At 36.3% G+C, this 26,867-nt stretch overlaps 1 protein-coding gene across 2 annotated transcripts in view; it reads left to right on the top strand.

Annotated features, from left to right (window-relative positions):
• Positions 1–8,442: 8,442 nt before the first annotated feature.
• Positions 8,443–26,867, top strand: part of LOC113512037 (uncharacterized) — a 69,864-nt gene continuing 51,439 nt past the window's right edge. For both annotated transcript variants that reach the window (XM_052893771.1, XM_052893770.1), the window contains exon 1: positions 8,443–10,271. In XM_052893771.1, the coding sequence (XP_052749731.1) occupies positions 8,640–10,271 (1,632 nt within the window). In that variant the 5' untranslated portion in view covers positions 8,443–8,639. The remainder of the gene's footprint in view (positions 10,272–26,867) is intronic.

Below are 26,867 nucleotides of genomic sequence, written 5' to 3'. Positions count from 1 at the left end.
AATAACCGTTTTTAACTACATGTATATGAAGTACATACAGTACATACATCAAAATATTTTTTTTTACAATTTTTGTCTGTCTATCTGTTTGTTTGTGTCGGCTAATCTCTGAAATGGCTGGACCGATTTTGAAAGACTTTTATTAGCAGGTAACTGATGTAATAAGGAGTAACTTAATTTATGTTTATTTTAGAACAAATATTTTATTTTTAAAATAAAAATGCAAAAACCAAAAAAAAAATTAAATAAACTAATTAACTTTTCTGTTAAATTTCACGCGGACGAAGTCGTGGATACAGCTAGTGTGTTAAAATATTAATTAATTTGAAATAAGTAAATATAAAATTAAATAAATAGGTATCATAATAAAAAAAAGCTAAAAAATTAAAGAATCGACTGTTAGGCGGAACGAAGTACCGCACCCTGCACGTAGGACCTGAATGAGGAGACGAACTGTGCTGTGGAGATTGCTAAAGTCTGCTCCAAATGTACTCATATTTAGATTGTCTAAAGGGAATATAAAATAAAGCTATCACGTATATGGGTCTGTCCAAGGTATAGAGTTCCCGTAATTTCGTGTTCGGCGTGCATGTATGTGACAAAGTATGAAAATGCAGGAAACATGAGATGTATACAATATGTGATGATCAGTACTATAGGTTTTAACCTATTTCAGACATCAGCTCCTCACAGCAGAGTTCCATATTATTTTAATTTAATTTTATTTTATCCTAAATACCTCATGTATATATATAAGGATAGTGGCTTTTTGCACTCGGTTCTCTCTGCCTACACCGCAAGGGGCTTAGCTAGATAGAAAGGTAAATGTGTTTATTAAGTATTTAATACAACATCATCATTATCTGTCCTACCATTAGATAGATAGATAGATAGATAATTTATTTGCATTACTTACAGCACACAAATTACAACATATATAGTTATACATAAAAAGCGAGAGAATATAAATGATTAAAAAAAATACATAAAGCTAAATACAATTTTTCGTTTGTGCGTGTGCCATAGCAATACTAAATGGCCACAACTCAGTTTATTGCTTCGCTCTCAAAAGAGCAAAGCACCGATATTCTGTTGCGGCCAAAGGGAATAGGGTAACAATAAAACAATACTACCAGATTATCCGTACAATAAATAGATAGATAGATATACAGTAAACAGACAGATATGACAGTTTATCTAGCAGACAAATGGAACATAGAGGTAACTTGCTGGAATGTCTAACTTTTGCCTCTCAATGACCATAGGTCTCCTCCATAGACTACCATAAGGAACGGTTCTGAGCCACCTGCATCCACTGACTTTGTGCAATGTATTTGAGGTCAGCGCTCCATCTAGTGGGAGGTCGTCCTACACTGCGTTAGCTCATATTGATCGCATACGCCTAATTAATTAGCTAAATCAATAATTTTTTTCTACTAATACAGTAATGGTAATTTAATAGTATTTTTAGTTGTTCTGCTATTCGGGGCGGACACGAATCCAACGAATCATAGATCATGTTAAGCGTGACATTTTAATTATTTTTTATCCCTTTTATTGACATTTTTCTATTTTGTAAATTTATTGTATTGCTTGTTATGTATATATATATATATATATATATATATATATATATATATATATATATATATATATATATATATATAAACTCATTTCATTTCATTTCATTAAAATCTGTCCTGTCTGTTCTGAAGTTATAGATACATCTGTCACATTTAATATATAATATATGTATATATATATAAATATATATTTATATATATATAATATATATATAAATCCGGCGAATAGGGGGGTATACTCAAAAACTCACGGACAACAAGAGAGGTGTGGGCAGGGGCATTGTCGTGGTGAAGAATCCAACGCCCCTCTCGCGCCAATTCTGGACGAACTCGTGCCACATTTGAGGCGTCTGAAACGACGTATTTTCCATCAACTGTCTGGCCTGGAGGGACGAATTCTTGATGGACAATCCCCCGAACATCGAACTCTTTCTCGGCCCTCTCTGAATCTTTTAGCCACTTGTGGACGGTATATATAAACTGTTCTGAGATCGGCAAAAATTTCACGGCCATTCTTGCCGAGTTTCGAGAGAAACTTGATTATGCTCTTCAACGGAAGCGGGCTCCATGCCGACGGGGTTTCGTTACACAGATGGCTGACAAGCCAGTTCGCAAACCTGATGTTAGAATAAGGAAGGGGTCCTGCGCTACCTGGCCTCCCCACTCCTCTTTCTCGCATTCCATTTTATACGAACTTTCCGGACATATACTTTTTTTTTTTTTATACAACTTAGAATGGCAAACAAGCTGACGGCCCACCTGATGGAAAGTGGTAACCGTCGCCTACAGACATGAGCAGTACCATGGACATAACAGAGTATACTGTTTCGCCCATGATACCCCCATGCGTTGCTATTCCTGAGGACTCAGGTGTTATTCCTCTGTACCCAGTAAATTCACGCCATATCCCACCCTTCAAACCTACATATATATACCTACCTATATATATATATATATATACCTAGTCTCCGTCTAGGATATGATCCATCGGTGTACCGAATATTTGCGAATTAAGTAACAGACGTATTTTTAAACTTTCATCTTTATTCTCATAATTAGTAAAAAGTATTTTTAACTATTGTATTTTTAACATTTTTTTTTAGTTAGCGAGTAAACAGAACTGCCATCTATCGGGATTTTCTTGAACAAGGAAAATGAAACGCAGACGCGAACCATTCTAAACACAAAAGCGTGCCATGCCATTTGGCAAAATTTCAATTTCCCACGTTCACAACTCGACCGCCAGATGGCGCGAGTTGTACGCAAACGCGGAAAAGCCGACATTGTTTATGTTGTCAAGATGTTGGGTTTATTTTTAAAACGGAGCGTTTTATAAGTGGGCAATGAAGTAGGTAGCTACGGCATCGCGGAGTGCTGCAATATCCAAAGTTTTCCACGGCCCGTACCGTTGTTAACTCAATATTTTTCATTGATTTAGTACAGCAATAAAACGCTTTCCGATCGTTACGTTTGCGCCGCGAAAGTTTTGAGACTTTCTGATCTTGCATGTGATTGCAAACGCTAGACTGTTTACGAGAATGATAATAAAATTTTCTACAACAGTTGGAATTCCTGTGCTTTTGTAAAAGCGTTCCAAGTTACTCATACATTTGTGTAAACATGCATATTCTCTAATATATAAAATTCTCGTGTCGCGGTGTTTGTTACCAAACTCCTCCGAAACGGCTTTACCGATTTTCATGAAATTTTGTGTGCATATCGGGTAGGTCTGAGAATCGGCCAACATCTATTTTTCATATCCCTCAATGATAAGGGTGACCCACCTTTAAAATTTTTTGTTTAAATTTTTTTACAATTTTTTTTTATTTTAATTTATTTTTATTTTGGTTTAGCATTGAAAAATACATACAATTTAAAATTTTCACGCTTTTACGATCAACCCCTGTTTTTTAATCGCGATTTTTATTAGCCGCAATAGGCTTGCAAGATGGCAATCGAATATAATAATTGTAGTAGGATAAATTTTCATATATAATTCTCGAAATAACGTATGGCATATATATATATGCCAGTATTATTTTTTAAATGCAGATATTAGACTTCATAAATTTTGAGTTTTCAATCGACTTCAAAAAGAAGCCGGTTCTTAATTCGATTGTAATTTCTTATGTTTGTCACCACATAACTCTGTCAATTCTAAATAAATTTGGAAAATGCTTTATCATATTCATATTGATATTTCTTTATTAACCAATGTAACAGTTTTCGTCACACAATGGCAAGTCAGTATTTACATTATAATTTTGAAATTAATAAAATAAATAATAACAATAAGATTTAAATTATAAAATAAATAAAAATAAAATTACAAATGAATTATAGTTAACATTATAAATTAGTTAATACATGTCAATATAATGGTAACTATATACCAATAATGATGACTTCAAACTATAAAATTTTTATTATCTAAAAGTATATACTTACAAATTGGTTCTATCTCTATTTGTTGGTATCTAATTTCATCAAAATCAGTTCAGGAGTTTATTTTCTAAATAAAAATAACTGATTTTGCTAATTGAAGTCAGTTTTTTTAAATACGACCTTAATTATCTTGCATGTCGTATAAGGATTTTTTAATTCAATATGAGCTATAGAATGAGATTTTGTTTGTGGTTTAATTTCTGATAACCCCTTAAAAGTATCCTTATGAGTAGCAATTTATTAAAGGATGGCATAGCTAGATAAATCAGATATAAGGACGTATGATGTCCATGCTGTATAGGGAAAAGTGCTCAATTTTATTCAGAGGGGCTGTTTTCTTTGGGTAATTCTAAGATCAGTTCTAAAACATTTCGTGTAAGCTCTAACGTTTGGTTAAAATCTAATGAAGCCAAATTTAAGATATGCCAAATATGACATATGGTTCTTTCACTATCTTATGATCTTACAGGATTCTTATGAATTTGCAGGGTACAGAGGAATAACACCTGAGTCCTCAAGAATGGCAACGCATGGGGGATATCATGGGCGAAACAGTATACTCTGTTATGTCTATGGTACTGCTCATGTCTATAGGTGATGGTTACCACTTTCCATCAGGTGGGCCGTCAGCTTGTTTACCATTCTAAGTTGCATAAAAAAAAACTTCAACATTAATTATTAGTTAATTTATGAAATCACCGTGTGATTCCGCCATAGAATGAACCACCCCTTCCTTTCCCGTGGGTGTCATAAGCGGCAACTAAAGGAATTTATTGCTCGAGAGATGGGCAGCAGCGTCCCTTTTAAAACATCACTAGAATCTAACCGTGGTTATCAATCCTCCTGCCAAGCGTGGCAATTACTGGAGACCCCCCTCTTAATAAGGGGGGGGGGGACTATGTTCAGCAGTGGACAGTTAATTTAGCTGATATGATGTATGAATGATGTATGTATGAATGAGAAAATGAGTTTGTGAAATGTTACGATCTTTTGCAACATAATTGAAAAAATACACATGTTTTTATACAACTTAAAATGGCAAACAAGCTGACGACCCACCTGATGGAAAGTGGTAACCGTCGCCTATAGACATGAGCAGTACCATTGACGTAACTGAGTATACTGTTTCGCCCATGATACCCCCCATGCGTTGCCATTCCTGAGGACTCAGGTGTTATTTCTCCGTACCCAGTAAATTCACGCCATATCCCACCCTTTATTACGCCATTCTTATGTTTCTGATGTTCTGCCTTCTCTGTTATAGATTGTTATATATATTATATATTTAATTGTCCACTGCTGAACATAAACACCCCCTTGGGGGGTATTACCGGTAGTTGCCACGCTTGGCAAACGGATTGGCAACCGCAGTTTGGCTTTGTAGATGTTTTTAGAGAGACGCTATTGCCCATCCTTCGCCCTCCCTTAGTCGCTTCTGACCACGTCTTGACATCTACAGGAAAGGAAAGGAAGGATCACACGGCTAATTGTATATAAAAGGGACTCAGATAGCAACGCTTGTTTAGACAAAATAGGTAACATAACTCTACCCAAGCGAGTGAAATAAAACTTGAGTAATGATAAAGATTCTAGAATCTAGAACATTCTAGATTGTTCATTAATGGTATAACCAGATCTCAGTTTGCTCATATTTTTTTTTTATACAACTTAGAATGGCAAACAAGCTGACGGCCCACCTGATGGTAACCGTCGCCTATAGACATGAGCAGTACCATGGACATATCGCGCATGACACCCCCCATGCATTGCCATTCCTGAGGACTCAGGTCTTATTCCTGTGTACCCAGTAAATTTACGTCATATCCCACCCTTCAAACCGAAACACAGCCATGCAAACACAACTGCTTCACGGTTGAAACACGAATGGGACAGAGGTACCCAAGCAATCGACTTTTGTACAAAGTCTCCCTCTGGTAAACGGCCATATACGGCCAGAGGCGCGCCACGACTATTTTTGGCTTGCTCAAATAACTTCTGATGTAATTATTCGAGAAATGCTGAATTATTGTTTAATGATTTGTTAATTTTGTTGTCAGTTGTTGCAGTTTACATATTTTGTTGTTGCTCTAACGGGTTGTCGGTTTCCGTATGTTTTCTAACAATGATTTGGTATTTTGTAATGACGTCGGTAGTTTGGACTGTGATTTGAGTGTCGGTATTTGTAACTATGTTAGTAATGAAATAACGGTATTTATATTTCCTGAGTCCACAGGAATGGCAACGCATGAGGGGTATCATGGACGAAACAGTATACTCTGTTATGTCCATGGTACTGCTCACGTCTATAGACGACGGTTATCACTTTCCATCAGGTGGCCTGACAGCTTGTTTACCATTCTAAGTTATATAAAAAAAAAGAAATCATTGACTGTGAATAGCGTCAGAATTACGTAGTATTTTTTATACAATTTACAATGACAAGTTAACGGCCTACTTAATAGAAAGTGGTAATCTATAAACACGAACAATACCATGAACATAGCAAAGTGTACTGTGACGCCTTTAATTGGAACGTATGAGGCATTGCCATTCCTGAGGACTAAGCTGTTACGCCTCTGAACCCTTTAACTGTTTCATTTCCATATCGCACACTTAACACTGAAACATAGCCATACGAACACAACTGTTTCAGGGCAGAAACACGAATGGTATAGAGGTACCTAAGCAGACTTTTGTACAAAGTCTCCCTCTAGAACAAGTATATTATTACTCCCAGTTCTGAGGACTATAGTATGGTAGTTACTTACGCATAATAATGCCTTTATATTCAACAGTTTAATTGCCTTATTCCATCCTTCAAATCACGTAAGCACAGCTGCCTCGCGACAGAAATACAAATATGGCAGAAGTAACCATGCAAAGGACTTTTGTAAAGTTTTCCTTTCAAAGCTCTTGAATGATTACTTTAAGCATAATATCAATATTTCGTTGCACATCATAATGTAGTAGTTCAGCAAGTAAATTCATTGTATTTTATTGTCTTCATAAATATTTCGGATCCAAACATTTGATCGCGGTCCAAGAGTGTGTGCGGGGCTTATCATGATCGACAATGATTGCAGTTGGTCGCATAATGTATCACTTGGGCACTTCTACTCGAGTAATTGCGACTCCTTGATTTTATCAACATCATCATTTTAGACATTCATTGATTGTCCACCGCTGAACACGACAGCCTCGCAGACTGTCACCAGTGATGGTCTTTCCACGTAACAAATGTTTGCGATACCGTTTTTTTATGATTCATAAATTTATAATGAAAAATATAAATAACTTGTTATACTCGTATCACACAGTGCCATCTATTCTCAAAATAATCGTATTTTGCACTATTGGTTCTAGATAAATAGCTATGTTCTTTGTAAATATAGTATATATTTGAAATACATATATAGTGAACGTGCAGATCAATATAAACATACTCCGAATGCTTCCAAACCAGAAGCAGGTGTGAAGGGAAATTTTTTGTATTGATGTCTAGTGATCCCATTGCTAACAATATAGCGTCTCCGGTCGATCTTCAAGCGGTCTGTATAGCGACTATAGTGGTTAATTAACCATCAATCATGACAAATTTGTTATGATGGGTCAACTGACTTGTCTTCATTTTTAACTCTTCAATCATTATTCACTGATGAACCTCCAGCGTATATTGATAGCGTAGGCAAATATATTTTTTAAAAAATCCAGTAGCAATTGTCGATTCTCGGTAATATTTTTGAAGTGGTCTTACGTGGTCAAAAGCGCCAAGAATGACGTAAAAGTATTAGGAGGGCTGACCCCAAATAGGGAAATAGTCAGGAGATTGATTGATCTTACGGTATCGTCATTGTCTGTTTGCCTGAGAGGTGTAGTCAAGAACTTTCTTTCTCATCGATGGTCGGTTGTTCTAGTCATGTGGCTTATCCATATAATTTCACATATTCATATTTATAAAATTGTTGTTACAAACATATCAAATCATCGTTAGCATTAAATTTTAAAACATACAGATTCTTGTTTTAAAGATTAAGAGATTTAGTTTATATTCTTTTGTTACTTTCAATGAGAAGTAGTGGTATAGCCATTTATTTAATTTTGTTTTAATAGACAAAATATGAAATTTTTTGCATTGATATTTATTACTCCATACACAAAAATTCATATATTGTATTAACTTTGATTGAGATACAGTATTGAATTTGTAACATAAAATTCGGTTCTTTTGGTAATAAATCAACGTTAACATCGTCAATATCCATCAAGGACATGCAATAGTGATGGGCCATGACCATCATCAATCACGGGTGGTAGGGCATGTCACCGCATAGGTCAAGGAATCGCGGGGCGGGCGGCGAGCGGCGCGCGCGCAGGGCGGGCTGGCGCGTGGGCGGCGTGATTTGTTTACGGCGGCAGTCCCGCGCCAGCGCCGCCAGCGCCGCCAGCGCCGGCCCGCACCGCGAGCACACCCTATCCAGTTCACGGTCGCTCTATTAACGGACGGCTATTTCGGCGCATCATTCCGAACGTAGTGTTCAGTTTCGCGCGGGCAGGTGTGCGCAGGTCGAAATGCGAGCCACCCCCACGTCTTGACACATGTGAGCCGCGGCCATGGAACGGCGTCGTCGTTCACGCCTCGACGCGTCGGAACCCATGACGAAGGTAGTGCGACGCCGGGAGAAGCCGCGCGAGCGGTGGCTCCTCACCCGTAAAACATGGAAATACATGTCGGATGCAGGACGCCGGTTGATACCAGAAGGTGCACAGAACCGGGCTGAAGATGTGCCGCGTATAGAGGCGTATTTTCAGGAGGTGTGCGCCAAAGAGCCTAAGTTCTTGCTTTGGAGAAAGAGCTCGTATCCTGGAGCGATACCGCGGCCACGGCGTAAAAAACGTCCGCGCGGTGGCTCCGTTAGGGCGAGGTCACCGTCCGATGATATCCCGCCCCCAGTGCGTCCCACTGATCTATTCATTAGTCACACCTCTGGTGGACGCTTTGATATCGCTAAACTCAGGCGAGATTTCTTCGCGGCCCCACCTCCTTTAGCTTCCACCTCGGGATTTAGCCAAGGAAAAAGAGTAACCGATAGAGTCTCAACACTAGCACCCGTTGAGGATGAAGAAAACAATCTAGTCGATTTATTGCGCAAGTACCTGAAATTAGAAGAAGAAGCGGGAGTTACCAAAGTATCAGAAAGTGAAGAGTTAGTGCGGTCTCTGCGAAAGTATCTAAAACGGGAATCGGAACGCACTCCCACCGATACTGATGCAGATCCAACTCAGCGGACTCTACTAGAGAACCTCAGCAGATATTACGGTAGATCGGCGAATAGGGACCATATAGTGCAGGATATATTGACCGATAGGAATCTTTTAAAAAGACTATATCATGACCTTCGTAAAACGAAGCCGTATAGAGGCGGCAGGAGTGGCGGCGGAGCTGGTGCCGGTGGTAGTGGTTACGGACCTAGTGGTTATTCAAGTGCAAATAATGCTTGTGCGCGAAATTTACTGCGTCCACGAACTTTTGGTTTTATACGTAATAATGATGGTGAGGACTCATTACTGTCACCGCCGATGTCTCCGCCACCGCTCATCGAAGTTTTCGGTGAGTCACTAGAAGACAAGTATGTGGATTGTGGAACACAGACTGATCCTGTGCCGGAGGAAGTCTTGTTCGAGCTGGAGAGGTCGTATAGGGAGAAGCAGGAAGTGGCAACGGTACCAACGAGCCCTACAAGTCCACCACCGGACCGGAGACCTACACGGCGGCGTTCTAGCGTAGACCACGACGACGTATCTCAATCAGTTAGCGATACAATTAAACGTTATTTGCGAATGGCTAGAAAGAAAAGCGTGGACGCCGACAAAGCGGATCAGTTCAAGCGGATAAATTATGATAAAAATTTGCGAAATATAAAGCCTAAGTCACCCGGGATAGTGGACGACGACGGGCCACATAAAGGTTGTCAGACGGATGAGGCGTGGATATTGACATATAGGGATTTGCAATTCGCATCAATAGCGTCAACTCCAACGTCGCCACCATCCCCAGCGTCACCGTCACAGTCGCACTCGTTCCTCTCAACGTTACTGGGTCGTAGTGCACCTACAGTGGCTCCCCCTGCAGGTGGCATGCAGAAGTCGCGGTCGTCGAGCAGCGTGGTGCAGAGTGTCAGTAAACGGCTATGGCGGACGAGGAGCCGAAGTTCGAGTCGCGCTACAGCTACCTGGACGCCTCAGGTCAGTCGCATTGTATTCTGTGTTTCGTGTGGTCGTTTTAGTGTACTAATCCGTTTGTTTTCATTGCAAATGTTGTTTGTATACTAATGACGTGTAAAGAACTATGATACATACTCTCTATGATACTCGTATTTAAGTAAACAATGTAATTAATCATCCAAATTTAGTAAATATAACAAACAGATAAATCCAATTTATTAACCAACTTTCAAAAGGAGGTTATCACTTCAAATTGTATTTTTTTATGTTTGTTACTTCATAACTCCGTCAGTTCTAAACTGATTTGGAAAATTATTTCTTTATCTAAAAAGATATATTTACAGGTTAGTCTCATACAAGTATCAAAATCTGTTGGATAGTTTAATTTTGGGATCAAAACGTTTGGTTTTATCACAATTGAAGTCGGTTTTTTTGGGATACAATCGTTATTTCAATAAAACAATATTGCTTGAGCTTTACTGTTATTAATTCTATATCAAAATATCTTGTAACTCTATTAGAAGACAGTACCTATTAGAAGTTATACTGGTAACAATGAGTTCAATTATTATTACTTTTTAAGCAACTTAGAATGGCAAACAAGCTGACAGCCCACCTGATGGAACGTGGTAACCGTCGCCTATAGACATGAGCAATAGCATGGACATAACAGAGTGTACTGTTTCGCCCATGAGAGCCCCCATGCGTTGCCATTCCTGAGGACTCAGGTGTTATTCCTCCGTACCCAGTAAATTCACGCCATATCCCACCCTTCGAACCGAAACACAGCCATGTAAACACAACTGCTTCACGGTAGAAACACGGATGGGGCAGAGGTACCCAAGCAAATGACTTTTATACAAAGTCTCCCTCTGGTATTCTCAACTCTTTAAAATAAATATTTTAATTGGAGAGTTTAGTAAAACTGTTACATTAACGGATCGTAAATAACTAAAAACTCTTACTCAAGCCTGTTATACATTAAATTTATACTGGTCGTTAGAATGATAATATCTAAATTGAAATATTAATTTTAGAGACAGAGTTAGTTGTATGTGTAATTTTAGAGATTATTAGCTAACTACATACACCAACTATATATTCGTAAGATATATAGTTGGTGTATGTAGAGTTGATGTAAGTTCTGGCTGATTAATTGGAAACCATTCTATCCCTAGGGAACTTCGTCTTTGGCTACATAGTTTAATATGTTACCAATGACGTCAATCGGATATATTTATGGAAGGGATGCCGACCCTCTATATATCGAGGCCAGTTTATATTGATATAAGAACTAAGAAATTTCATTTCATTTGTATTTACACAATTGATTCGTTGCATTTATTAATTGTAATGTAAAATATTTATTGTACATAATTTATATTGGATACATTAAATTGTCTTGCTTATTCCCTTAATTCTATAATGCAAATAAAATATATAAATTTATTAATTCATTATTATAAAAAAAATAGCGATAGAGAAAAACTTTTTAAAAATTGTTTTTATTTATTTATTTATTTAACTCTTTATTGCACCATAAATAAAAATATACAATGAGAAACGAATAATTCAAGTGAAATATAGTAACATAAGTACAGATTGAAATATACACATAAAGGTACAAAAGGCGGTCTTATCGCTAGGGCAATCTCTTACAGACAACCTTTGGTTAAAGGAGAACAGATAGAAATGGGCAGGTGGCGCAAGAGTGAATTAATAATTTTTCGTGCATAAACTACAAAAACCTGTAATGTATAAACTTATTTGTATGTAGTGGTATTCTTTGTAATGGGTGATAATGGAATGGAAACCCCGCGCTATCGGTATTCGCTGGCGGGGCACCAGGGTGGGTTCAAGAAGAATTAACCATGATGGTTTTTGCGAGAAATTACGTAGAGATCTCTTTTTTATAGAACTTAGAATGGCATACAAGCTGACGGCCCACCTGATGGAAAGTGGTAACCGTCGCCTATAGACATGAGCAGTACCATGGACATAACAGAGTATACTGTTTCACCCATGATACCTCCCATGCGTTGCCATTCCTCAGGACTCGGGTGTTTTTCCTACGTACCCAGTAAATTCACGCTATATCCCACCTTTCAACCCAAAACACAGCCATGCAAACACAACTGCTTCACGGCTGAAACACGAATGGGACAGAGGTACCCAAGCAATCGACTTTTGTACAAAGTCTTCCTCTGGTAGGTAGGTCAACCTGAGTGGGTAGGTATATTGTTAGCAATGAGAGTATTAGATCAATCAGATATTACTAACGATACCTTTTCTCCCAATTGCTTAGTACTGGGATTAAAGATTCGTGGGTCTTGGTGATCTTTAGGCGGTCCGCATGTTTTATTACTACCCTCATAGTTAAAAAAAAAAAACTATCTGAACTGTCTTGAGAACTATATAGGATCGTAAAGATTATACTATATACCATGTCAGCCGTTAATTGTCCACTGCGGAATATAGGCCTCCCTATATTAGGGGGGTTTTGCCAGTAGTTGCTAAACTTGGCAGGCGGGTTGACAACCGCAGTTAGGCCTTGGAGATGTTTTAACACTAATCATACCAACAATTACTAGATACTTAGTCTACCATAGCGGGTCAAATGACCCGAAGTTAATATTTTATACCTTATGTAAAAATTATGGATCTTAGAATGAAAATAAAAATATAAATATATTATAATGTTACTAAATAATATATTGACAATTTTTAATGTAAACAAAAAAATAGGAATTATTTTTATTCATCGTATTTTTTTACATATAAGAGTGTCCATCGTACACTTTCCGCGAACATTTTTTTACATTTAGTGGAAGTTTTGCTGGTTTTATTTTCTTTACAGTATCCTATTTGACACCTTTTACGTTTATTAGCATCTGTAGCAGACTTACGAAATGGTTGTTTCTTATTTCTTTTTTCTTTTGGTTGTTCACGGGCTTCTCGATAATCATCGGCAAGTTCTACTGCTAGCTTTAGTAAAAAATCCTGTCTCGGGATATTATCTCCTATGTTATTGCTCTCATATGTTATTCCACAAAAAAGAAAGTTTCAAATTATTTACTCCATATGCAGCTCGTGCGTATACAATTGCAATAAATGCCGCAAGTTTTTCTTTAGATAAACTCCAATCGCTTCCTAATACTCTGTTTGCTTCTTCTATTGTGCATGTTCTTATATGATTCATAGTACGATGGTCAATTATCAATGAAAATGCAGTACTAACTTTACCTTTCATTATATGGCGTTTTGCATATCCTGTTGGGCCAACTTCTTGCCTGAAAATGTTATAAAGTGGTGGTCTTCCAGGTATACCACCTACTTGTATTTCTTTCCAAACAGATCCATTATTCGCAACATATTGTTCATTCACTTCGACTTCACTTTCTTCAGAACTTGAAAGTAATCTTATTCTTTTTCGTCCACGACCAATATTTACAATATTTTCCTCTTCATCGTCAGTATCTGATGATTCAACCTCATTTTTATTTGTAACCAATATATCTTGGTTTTCAGAAAATTCATCTTCACCGATTTCCGGAAACTCTTCTCCAATATCATTTATATCTTCTAAGAACTTGTAATGTCTCGCGCGTTTAGACATTTTATGGGTAAAAAAATTCCTGTACCACTTATAAAGCTATAAAAATAAAATATAAACTATTTACCAAACTTTCCTTTTTTGCTAACTTTTTTACACAAAAATTTATTTTCAATCTAAAATTTTAATATTTTCTTGAATTTTTTCTCGCTATTTTGATTCAACTACTTTACGTAACAGTCGCTGCAGAAATGTGCAGTTTACGACTGCAATAAGAGATAAGCAATATGTATTGATAAGCTTATAAAACAAAAAATGTCTTAGAGGGTCAAATGACCCGATGTGGTAGACAAAGGTAAACTACGGTATTACTTAACATAAACAAAATAAAAAAATACAAAAATAGTATAAGAACAGTAGATTTAATAAGTTAATAAAAGTCATGAAGTTTAATGTTGAGAAGTAAAAAATAATACGTGCATTATCAATGCAAAAGTTTAAAATGGGTCATTTGACCCGTTATGGTATGATTAGTGTTAAGAGAGACGCTGCCGTTCATCTCTCGACCATTAAGTTCTCTTAGTCGCTTCTTATCCTATTCTTTGCTGGAACCACATGGCAAAAAATTATAATATATTTGACCTAAAATGATCGCGTTTGTTCCTGTCTCTTATCTTGTTTATATTATAATTGTAGATAGTTTCGAAAGAGTTTTGAATATTTGTTATTTCAATCAGGCTGAATCGAATTTGAATTAAATTTAATACTCGAGTAGTTATATAATTGACACATTAATATGTGGTAAAACCCCCTGAGGGGGAGTATTCTGTTCAGCAGAGGACAGTTAAAGGCTGATATGATGATGATGATGATGATACAGTAATCATAATAATTAGAAACAATGTTAGTAAACGTGAACTTATCGCTAAAAGACATCTCTTCCAGGCAAAGTAGTGAGTGGGCAGCAGTAATGAAAAATAGAAAACTAAACAACAAAAATAAGCATTTTCTGTGATAAGAGTTAAATAGTTAATGCTTTAGTTAATAATAATTAGGGAAAAGGTATCAAAATGTTTCAGTTATTAATAACGTCATTTCCAGTTGCGATAACTTACTGCAGCAAACTCCATCAGTCACATGGAAGTCTGAGCGATATACCACATAAATTTTCTTGTAAAATGGCAAATTCTTTAACGCACATCGAACAAGGCGCCCGGAACCATTTCACCTATGTACGGATTTCATCTATTCGTAGCAAGAGCTTCGCTTCATCGTTTCTTATACGAACAGCCAAGGAGTGGATTTCTTCTCCGGCATCTGTGTATCCGGATTACTTTAACAAGGGCTCTTTCAGGGGTACAGTGAATAGGCATTACTGAAGTTTACATGTAACACCTTAGAATTCACCCTCATGATCTTAAATCATGTGAAATTGTAGTCAAACATGTTAAAATTTAATATAAAAAATATAAATCATTATTGTTAGAACTAGAGATGTCAGAATTATGACTTGTCGACTGTCATATATGTAGTTTGTTATATTTTGCTTATTTTCTAAATTTATATTGTATGTTATTTAACTTCTACCGTTAAACAGTTGTACTTGCATGTGAAGTATTTCAAATTGAAGGGTAAGATCATCATATCTTCATCATATAAGCCGTTATGTGATCATTGCCGAACATAGGCTTTTTCCATATACTGCCATAAGGTATTTTTTTACATAGGTTTTAATGAAATAGTAAACCCCACCCGCACTATCGATATACACCGGCGGGGCACCAGTGAAGGATGATAGGTGAGGATGGTCATTTAGCCCATCGTGACGAATTCAACAAGAATTGTTCACGATGGTTTCCAGGGGGAACCACGCGGAGGTCGACCTGATAGAGCATATTGCTAGCAATGGGGCTGTCAAACTCCATTGCTAACAATCCCTTTTCCTCTGCCATAAGGTATTATCCAGAGTCACCTACATCTACTGACTCCCTGTGACCTTTGAGGTTCTCACTTTCTATTTAGTGAGGGGTCGTCTTATACTGAGTTTGCCCGTACGTAGTCGCCACTCGGCAACCTTTCTTCCCTATCGGTTGTCGGTTCTTCGAGTTATTTAATCGCCGTATTGTCATTTCAGTTTACTTATTCTTCGAGCATTGTCGCTCATTTTGGCTCTTTTGCGGATATACTCATTTGAAAATCTATCACGCAAAGAAAGGCTGACCTCACTCTTCAAGGCGAATCACAGCCACGCTAACACAATTGTTTCACGGCAGAAACATGAATAGGACAGACCCAAGCAAACGATTTTTGTACAAAGTCTTTTCCTATTTTAATTTAATTGCAATGTAGCCAGCATCCAAGGATGTTTAAGAAATTTATGTTCATTTTTAATAGACCGTGAACTGGGAGATTTTGAATAAAAATTTTTGCACACTCCTCTATCTCACTCGTTTCGGTCGTTAAGCAGTTAGCTTTTAGCGATGTGTTAGTTACTTTTATAAGCTATAGCTAAGCTATAGCTAAGCTATAGCTTAGACCAGAGGTTTAATATCGCAGTCACCAAAATAATCAATTTGGGATCCATCACGGGTAAAATAAAAATGATAAATAAATTTGTTAATTTTCTTTACTAATGCAGATGTGACAATGCAAAATGGATGAAGGCAGTTCGAGCATAGACAAGAAAAATAAAAAAGTAATTGACAAGCGAAAACAATGGGCGAGAACCTCGTAAACTGTCACTCCCGTGTACTCAGTCCGTAAGAACAAGGAATTACATAGAAGGAATGATTAACTGAAAACCGTAAATTATATGATTGTCTTTTTTTCAAATTTAATTTGCAAATATAATTAGTAAAAAGAGGACGAAAGATACACCATCAGTTGCTATTTTTCTCAATTCATAGCAGGTTAGTGTATAGAAAATGTTTGATATGTCAATTATTTGTCAATGACAAATTTTACATTACTAGATTATATATTCGACACAGTTTATGTAGAAAGTATGCAAGCAGGTTGCATCTGAATTTGGTAGGGTTATACGGCCGTATACCATTTTCTAAACACTGGCCTGCTATGAATTATCAATGTTATCATTCCTTCTATGTTTTACCAGAGGGAGACTTTGTACAAAAGTTGTTTGCTTGGGTACCTCTATCCCATTCGTGTTTCAACCGTAAAGCAGTTGTGTTTGTATGGCTGTATTTCGGTTTGAAGGGTGGGATATAGCGTGAATTTATAGGGTATAGAGGAATAACACCTGAGTCCTCAGGAATAGCAACGCATGGTGGGTATTATGGGCGAAACAGTATACTCTGTTATGTCCATTGTACTGCTCATGTCTATAGGCGACGGTTGCCACTTTCCATCAGGTGGGCCGTCAGCTTGTTTACCATTCTAAGTTGTATAAAAAAATGTAATTCCTTGTTCTTAGCTCAGTCCAGTGTTATTGTAATGTGACATAGATTATGAAGCGTAGACATTTATGATAACGGAACACCCACCAAATACCTTTTATTTTATGAAAAAAGACAGAAATGTACATAAGAACAAAAGTTTTTATAAGAAATATATTGGCGCGGGCTGTGTTCGGGGAATCCCGGTGATTATTCTACAGAATTCGTGTATTCCACGGAATCCACTTTAGGAAACGTTGGCTTAGATATTCATCTTCACAGGCAGCCGATTATTGCTTTGCTTGGGAATTTGTTTAACTATTAACCTGCTATTTAACTGTATGTCTGAGAGTACAACAGTACTATTAATATTGCCAAAGTGTCAAAGTAGCAATCCCCCCTAATCAGTGTATTGGCTTTTCTTGAACACGCACTTGCGTCACTCAGATGTTCGCAATAAAAAAAAATAAACTTTTTCACCTCCATAAAACCTATTATGAAACATATCAACGTGGCGAAGTATATAAAACGTAGCTAGAATAGAGTTTTTGTTTACATTCTCCGTCGAAAATAACTGGACTATATAGTCCTTGTATATTCCGTCACACTCAAATTTGAGGCGATTGTAATAACTCGGTTGCTAGCGGAGATGTCAGATAATGTTTGTTACATACATACATCGTATTTTATATTTTTTATTTGTTTCTTTTTAATTCTACTTGTTTTTATTAGTAAGGAAGTATAGATGTATGCTTGAACACACATAACGCAGGCCCTGTACAGTGTGTACCATCTAAAATAGTTACTTTGGCAAATCGTAATGAAATTCTAAAATATACAATTTATGTAATTGATGCATACACACAAATACACACACACACACACACACAGAGAAAGAGAGATAGAGAGAATGAACAAAAATGGTCGGTCTTCATATGATATTTTTTTTATACAACTTAGAATGGCAAACAAGCTGACGGCCGACCTGATGGAAAGTGGTAACCGTCGCCTATAGACATGAGCGGTACCATGTACATAACAGAGTATACTATTTCGTCCATGATATCCCCATACGTTGCCATTCCTAAGGACCCAGGTGTTATCTCTCTACCTACCCTCTGTACTCTGTAAATCCACTGCAATATACCCACCCTTGAAATCGAAACACAGCCATGCAGACACAACTGCTTTACGGTTGAAACACGAATAGGATAGAGGTACCCAAGCAAACGACATTTGTACAAAGTCTCCTTCTTGTATTATTAAATTATTAATACAAGGGTACTGATATAGCAGTAAAATATGCTATTATGAGTACGGAAGCATAATACTTCAGTCCATAGACAACATTGTAAATAAATTTAGAACAATGTAATCTATGTATGCAATATAGTATAAGTAAATGAGGAATGGAAAGGAATTTTTTTAGTATTTCCACGTCGAAACAGAGAACGGAGAAAAGGGTTATGCAATAAGCAGTAGAGACCCTTATACGAGTATATATAGTTTTTTATTTTTTTAGATTTATTTGAATGAATGAATGAATACTTTATTTGCATTATACAATATAGGAAATAAGCAAGACAATTTACAAACACAACGATACAATTGTATACGTACAGTAAGGCAGTCTTATTGCTGAGAGCAATCTTTTCAATACAACCTTAGGGTAATGGACTAATTGTTGTACAAGTAGGTATGATAGTACTGTATAATTAAAAAAAATATATTTATTATTATTAAAAAAATAATTTATTTAATATTTTATTATAATTTTGCATTGAAAAATAAATATAAGTTCAAATTTTCACCATTTTACGATCAACCCTTGTTTTTAATCGTGATTTTTATATTCCACAATAGGGTTGCAAGATGACAATCGAATATAATAATTATAGTACTATGAATTATCATGTTCAAAGTTCTAGAAATAATGTATATGGTAAAACAACATTTGCCAGGTCAGTTCGTAATTAATAGTAATATAATAATTTTACAGTATCCAAGTATAAAATAAATAAATAAAATAATGACAAGAGTCGTACCTCATCTGTTAGTCTTCAAAGCTTACACCTTGCACCTGCAAGACATCGTGCATTTGTACTTACAGACAATAATTATAACAAGCATTATTTAAATTTTTATTATTATGGGATGATAATGGAATGGTAACTCCACCCGCGCTACCGGTATACGCTGACGGGGCACTAGTGAGGGATGATAGGTGACGATGAAAGCAGGTTAGTTAGCACATCGTGACGAACTCCACTAGAATTAACCACGATGATATCCAGGGGGAACCGCGTGGAGGTCGACTTGATAAGGTATATTGTTAGCAATGGGGCCTCTAGTCCTATTACTAACAATCTCTTTCTCCCTCGTTATTTGTATCTTGTTTAAAGGTTAAATAATTTACTTGTTGAAATAGCTGCTGTGAGATATGTAAACAGGGAGCCACGCGCATATAGAAATGTGGTTTGAACAGTAATTAATGGATCTGGATGTATAGCATCCAGATACAATATACTCCTTCCTGGAAGTGATTTTTATGCATGGCAAGCAATAGACATGAACAGCTACCATCACAGATGATGGTAACAGTGTGGTGCTTATGGTATTCCTCATGTGTTAATATTTCTAAACGCTAAAATGTTTTGTTTACGAACACTCTAAAGCGAATACAGACGTGAAAGTACAGCTTCTTAGCGTTAGAAAAGCGCAGTTGATTTACGGTAGAAATACAGAAAAAGTCAAAGGTAATAGTGATAAGTCTAAATTTATATACCATGGGATATCAACTTTTTTTTATTGTATTGCACTAATTTATTATATAAAATTTATTCTTTATTCTTTATTGTACACAAGACATACTGTTAATTACAATTCATTATAAACATAATGTACAAAGGCGAGCTTATCTTTCCATGTTAATTGTGTTGTTTTAAAAATAAAAAATTACATTGGACACAGGAAAAAAATCAATAGACAGGGTCTTATCCCATAGATAGATAGTTAGATAAACTCTTTATTTGTATCAATAATTACAAACACAAAAATTGTGGCAATAGTTACAGTATACTCTGTTATGTCCATAATACTGCTCATATCTATAGGCGACGGTTTTTTTTTAATGGATGATAATGGAATGGTAACCCCACCCGCGCTATCGGTATACACCGGTGTGGCACCAGTGGAGGATGATAGGTGAGGATAAAGTAGGTCAGTTAGCCCAGTGTGACGAATTCAACAAGAATTGTTCATGATGGTTTCCAGGGGGAATCACGTGGAGGTCGACCTAATAGAACAATCCCTTTCCCCCTATAGGCGACGGCTAGCACTTTCCATCAGGTGGGCCGTCAGCTTGTTTACCATTCTTTTCTCTAGGGTCGACCTGATAGAGCATATTGCTAGCAATGGGGCTGTTAAACCTCAATCAACATCAATCAAATGTATTTATTTGACTTGAAAATCTTCCCTTTTCTAAGTCGATTGATTGGTATTACCAAAAATGGCAACGACTGTGATGGATTATGTGAGAGGCCAAATTTGGCAGCGGCCAATGCACGATTCAAATAATAATGACGATGTTTTAAAAAAATCCAACGAAGTCCAGCCATTAGTCAGCCCTCTAAAAAAATTTAAAAAAACTCTTGTAAACGTAGATAATATTAATATCTGGTGCTGTGGACATGTTTGTAAGCATATTGCCCGGCTTCTATTTGATATAGACTCTAAACAGTTTACAGTGTTTACGTCTGCACGTTGATTGACATGCGTGTACAGAAATATGTCTTTGCCCACCAATACTGGAGACGGTTAGTCTCGAGTCCGGTTTGAACTGTACTTACTGACTCATGGGGCATTTAAAATTAGAATTTATAGTAATACTAGCTGACTCGGCAAACGTTGTTTTACCATATACATTATTTCTAGAACTATACATGAAAATTTTATCGTATTACAATTATTATATTGGATTGCCATCTTGCAACCCTATTGCGGAATATAAAAATCGCGATTAAAAAACAGGAGTTGATCGTAGAACGGTGAAAATTTGAGGTTGTATGTATTTTTCAATGCTAAATTATAATAAAATAAAAATAGAAAAATTTGTCAAAAAATAAAATTTTTGGGGAGGGTCACCCTTATCATTGAGGGGTATGAAAAATAGATGTTGGCTGATTCTCAGATCTACCCAATATGCACACAAAATTTCATAAAGCCGTTTCGGAGGAGTTTAGTAACAAACACCGCGACACGAGAATTTTATACATAAGATATGCATTGCTAATTGCGCTAAGGTTTCTTTCGTCCGTTTAGAATTACAATAGTAACTTATTATATAGTGGGAACTATATATTGCAGCTTTGTTTTTGTAAATTACGATGAAAAGGCTATACTTATCACTTATTGTAGTATTTGTTATTATTTTATTTATTTAAACTTTAATGCACAGTAAAATTTTATATGTACTTTTGGCGGACTTAACACCGGACGGTGTTCTCTACCAGTCAACTGTTGGGCAAACCGAGAAATAAGTAGGCGGTGCATCATTGACAAGAGGAATAATAAAGTAATACTTAATATATTCATATATTATAAACATATAATTAGACTAATATAAACATATGCATAATATATATATATATATATATATATATATATATATATATATATATATATATATATATATATATATATCTCTGAAAGAGATCTCTTCCAGCCAACCCAATATACTTAGAGAGATATTAATATATTAAATATATACATAAATAAATGCGTAAAATATTACTATATCAAATAATCAACTGTATTAGTAGAGCAAATAACAATCTATGATTCAAACAGAGTAACCAGCAAGATTGAGTTTATATTTTCTGTTATTCCTGCCTACGGTCGACTGGTAGATAACGCCATATGGTGTTGAGTCCGCCATTTAAATCTAGGTGTCATCATCATCATCATATCAGCCTTTAATTGTCCACTGCTGAACATAATCCTCCTCCTTGGGGATTTGGCCAGTAGTGGCCTCGCTTGGCAGGCGGAATGGCAACCGCGGTTAGGCTTTAGAGTTGTTTTAAGAAGGACGATGCTGATGATCCCTCGCTCTTCATTAGTCGAGTCTTACGACACCCACGGGAAAGGAAGGGGTCACCTATTCTAAGGCAGGACCACACAGCATGTAATTTTTTTTATTGGTGAAATGAAATAGTAACCCCACCCGCGCTATCGGTATACACACAGTGAAGGAATATAGACGAGAATGAAGCAGGTCAGTTAGCCCATCGTGACGAATCCAACAAGAATTGTTCACGAAGGTTTCCAGGGAGAACCGCGTGGAGGTCGACCTGATAGGGCATATTGCTAGCAATGGGGCTGTCAAACTCTACTGTTAACAATCCCTTTTTCCTTCCACAGCATGTGTAGGTGTATTTAAATTTAATAAATAAGTAAATATTCCACATCTGTGATTTCGCGGTTTCTCCGGCCTTTTCTTGCAATCCCCAATATTCTTAATACCCTGCGACATAATAGTACACGTGTATGTACTTACGTCCTTCTTGTACCGATATATACAAGTAGAAAGAACGGCCTAACCCCAGGAATGTATTTTGTAATTTACAAAGACGGGTCAACAGCTATTCGTCTTTCAATTTATTCGCATCAAAGTTTTTTTTTTCTCGGAAAAAATATTAAATCCGCGCCTCGTAGGCGGCTACAAGACACAACACATATTTTATAATCGTTCTGTGACTCAGGTGACGTTTCCACTATATGTATTCTCATAGTTAGAACTAGTTTGTCGCTATGATTTTGTATAATAATATTTAATGTGCATCAGGTGGATTAAAAAGGTCGCAACAGATGAATCGTAGTACACTGTCCAATTTAAAATTTATCTTGGCTTCAGTAATATTAAAGAATGAATAATATATATAAGCTGACGGCCCACCTGATGGAAAGTGGTAACCGTCGCCTATAGACATGAGCAGTACCATGCACGTAACACAATATACTGATACCCCCCTTGCGTTGCCATTATTGAGGACTCGGGTGTTATTCCTTTGTGCCCTGTAAATTTACGCCATATCCTACCTTTCAAACCGAAACACAGACATCCAAACACAACTGCATACATACATACATATCTGTCACGCCTGTCTCCCATTAGGGTAGGCAGAAACAATGGAACGCCAAATGCTTCGATTTAAACAAACCTCTTTCGCTTCTTCCACATTCATCAATCTTGTCATACACGCTCGTCGGTTACGGGTACTTTTAATTTGGCCCTTCTTCAGCACGTCGCCTATTTGGTCGACATACGTCCGTCTAGGGCGGCCCCTACCGACATCTCCATTCATTCTTGCTCGATAAATCTCTTTCGTAATTCTTCTTTCATCCATCCTCTCCAAATGACCAAACCAACGCAACATTCCTTTTTCGATTTTTGTCACTACATCGTCTTTCAGTCCATACTTCTCTCTAATCACACTGTTTCTTACTCTATCTTTTCCAAACACAACTGCTTTACGATAATTTATTAATTAATATTCATTTGAATAGATAGATACTATTTATTGTTTCCTACAAAAGATTTCATTAGTAAACTTCTTAGATTGTATAGGTAGAGTGTCTGTATAGAAATGCTTCGAGAAAAACGAGTCAACTTTTTCTTACAATTTTGCGTGATAAATAGTTATGAGTGATTCCTTTATAACTTTTATATTTATTGTGAACTGTTAGTTGGAATGAAAATGCCAGTTTGTATTGAAAAGTTGAACTGACAGTTTATAAAAAAAAGAACAATTAAAAGAATAAAATATTAGAAACACAAATTACAAACTCGTTTGTAATTTGTGTTTCTATATTTTTTTTAATAGGTGATAATGGAATAGTTATCCCAAACGGCATACGCCGACGGGGCACCAATGGGGGATGATATCTGAGAATAAAAAGGCAGGTCAGTTAACCTATCGCTTTGAATACACCTATGGAGGGGGGAAAGGGATTGTTAGTAATGGAGACTAAAAATCCCATTGCTAGCAATATACCCAACCAGGTCGACCTCCTCGCGGTTCTCCCTGGAAACTATTAATTCCTGATGAAATCATGATGGGCTAACTTTTCATTCTCGTCTATCACCTTATATCTATCAGACTAATGTTCACCAGTGGACAGATAACGATATGATGACGACGTGGTATTATATTGTCTGTAGTAGTTCTAATAATAGAGAATAGAAGAGGCAATATGCTGGGCCACCTTATACGACATAACGATTTTTTTGAGAGCACAGTAGAAGGAAAAATAGAGGGCAAAAGAGGAAGAGGAAGACCGAGGAATAACAACATGGGACAGATAAAAGAAACACTAGGTGTCATGTCGTATAGGGAGGTCAAGGATATGGCCTGGGATAGAGCTAGCTAGACAAGAGGAAACTCTTAAATGAAAAGAAGAAGTAGTTCTAGACCACACAAATAGTAGGTTGTCCGTAAGAGATTGCCTTTAGCGATAAGGCCGCCGTTTGTATATGCACATTCTGTATAAATACTCCTTGTATACATCTCTACTGTGCGCAATAAAGAGTTTATTATTATTATTATAGTAAAATATTGTACCAAGATATTAAATAAACAATATAAACATAACATAAACACAATGACGATCATTTTAATCAAGTGACAGTTGAAAGATAATGTGATTTTAAACATTTCTTGAACGAATCAATTTTAATATAGACGGTATAATTACAATTATGTATTTTTTTTTATTATTTTAATCAAATATAATAATTGTGTGTTAACCGCCAACAAATTTATTTATATTTATTTTACGAGCGCAGTTATTTGCGTGTCGTTAGATCGTTTCATCTCTCATAATATTACATCAGTTACAAAGAGTTATGGCCGGTAGATGTTTTTACGGAAATATCTTAAGAAACTTTTAAAATATATACATATATATATATATATATATATATATATATATATATAAAACAATGCGTTTATCATAAAAAGAAATCACAAAGACTTAGAGAACTGAGGCATCATTTAAAGTTTTTTTTTTTATGGATGAAAAAATGATGAAAATTAATTTAACAAGAATTAACCACAATGGTTTTCAGGGGGAACCGCGAGGAGGTCGACTTGGTATATTGCTAGTAATGGGGCTGTTGAAATCCATTACTAACAACCCCTTCCTCCATATTTTATTATATTGATATCAATATATAAAGAATCTCTTACTAATAAATGTGAAAATAAGTTTGTTTGTTTGTTACCTTACAGTGCTTTTACTGTTGAACTTAACTGGCTGGTGGTTTAACTAATAACTATGAAATTTGGTATATTTTTTTTATACAACTTAGAAGGGCAAACAAGCTGACGGCCCACCTGATGGAAAGTGGTAACCGTCGCCTATATACATGAGCAGTGCCATGGACATAACAGAGTATACTGTATCTCTAACACACATACAACACATACAGTACACTCTGTGTGTATATTGTTTGTTAAGTCACAAAGCAAATTGAAAAGAACATTATGTGTCACATAGTTATTAAAATTTGGGTTCAAAGTTGATGATGTAATCGTATAACATAACCACAATGAAACAAATGAATTGACACTCTTTTTCTTTTGAAGTCGGAATAAACCGCTGCTAAACCGCTTGGCAAGGTCGCCAGTAGGTATTATGTGTAACCCACATAACCGAATTAGCTTTTTAAAGTGTTGAAAAATCGCTGCCAGGAAGGTGTTAGTGAACTGTGACTCATACATTATAAAAAAAAAAAAAAAAACAAATTACTATATATATCATCAGAAGAAATAGTTAAAGACACTTGTATGACATACTAGCTGCGTCCACAACTTCGTTCGCGTGGAAATTATTAGGTATACAGTTACATTTACAAAACATAAGTGCGTCAACGCCATCTATGTGGTATATAGAGTAACTATTTTTTTTTGATGGGTGAAAATGGTATGGTAACCCCACCTGCGCTAACGGGATACACTGGCGGAGCACCAGTGAAGGGTGAAAGATGAGAATGAAAACAGGTCAGTTAGTCCATCATGATGAATTCATCAGGAATTAACCATGATAGTTTCCAGTGAGAATCGCGAGGAGGTCGACCTGGTTGGGTATATTGCTAGCAATGGGATTCTCAGTCTCTATTACTAACAATCCCTTTCCCCCCAGAGTAACTAGTTTAATTGTCATTCTTGAAAATAGGCTTTTCTTAACCGATTTCAAAAAAAGTAAGAGGTTCTCAATTAAGCGGTTATTTTTTTTTAAGTTTGTTACCTCACAACTCTGAGAGTTACGAGTATAAACCGATCTATATAATACCGGGTATAATCTTAATAATCACTAAGTTTTTATCCTTTTCCGTGCAAGCAGTTCGTTTGTGGAACTCACTCCCTACTTCTGTACGGTGCGCTCAATCGTTGCCCATTTTTAAAAACTTAGTTAAAGCCCACTACCTATCCTTATAATCACTTAGTCCTACGTATTTCCAGTTTTATGTGTGTTATATATATGTGTATTAATATGGTATATTTGTATGTATTTATGCGTATATATGTATATGTATGTATATATATTTATATGCGTATGTGTATGTATATATATGTATATGTTTGGTTGTATGTGTTTATTTATGTATGT

This window comes from Galleria mellonella, unplaced genomic scaffold (assembly GCF_026898425.1).
Source record: "Galleria mellonella isolate WM207_F2 unplaced genomic scaffold, CSIRO_AGI_GalMel_v1 utg184, whole genome shotgun sequence".
Classification (NCBI taxonomy): domain Eukaryota; kingdom Metazoa; phylum Arthropoda; class Insecta; order Lepidoptera; family Pyralidae; genus Galleria; species Galleria mellonella.
This window is presented reverse-complemented; position numbering and strand designations above follow the sequence as displayed.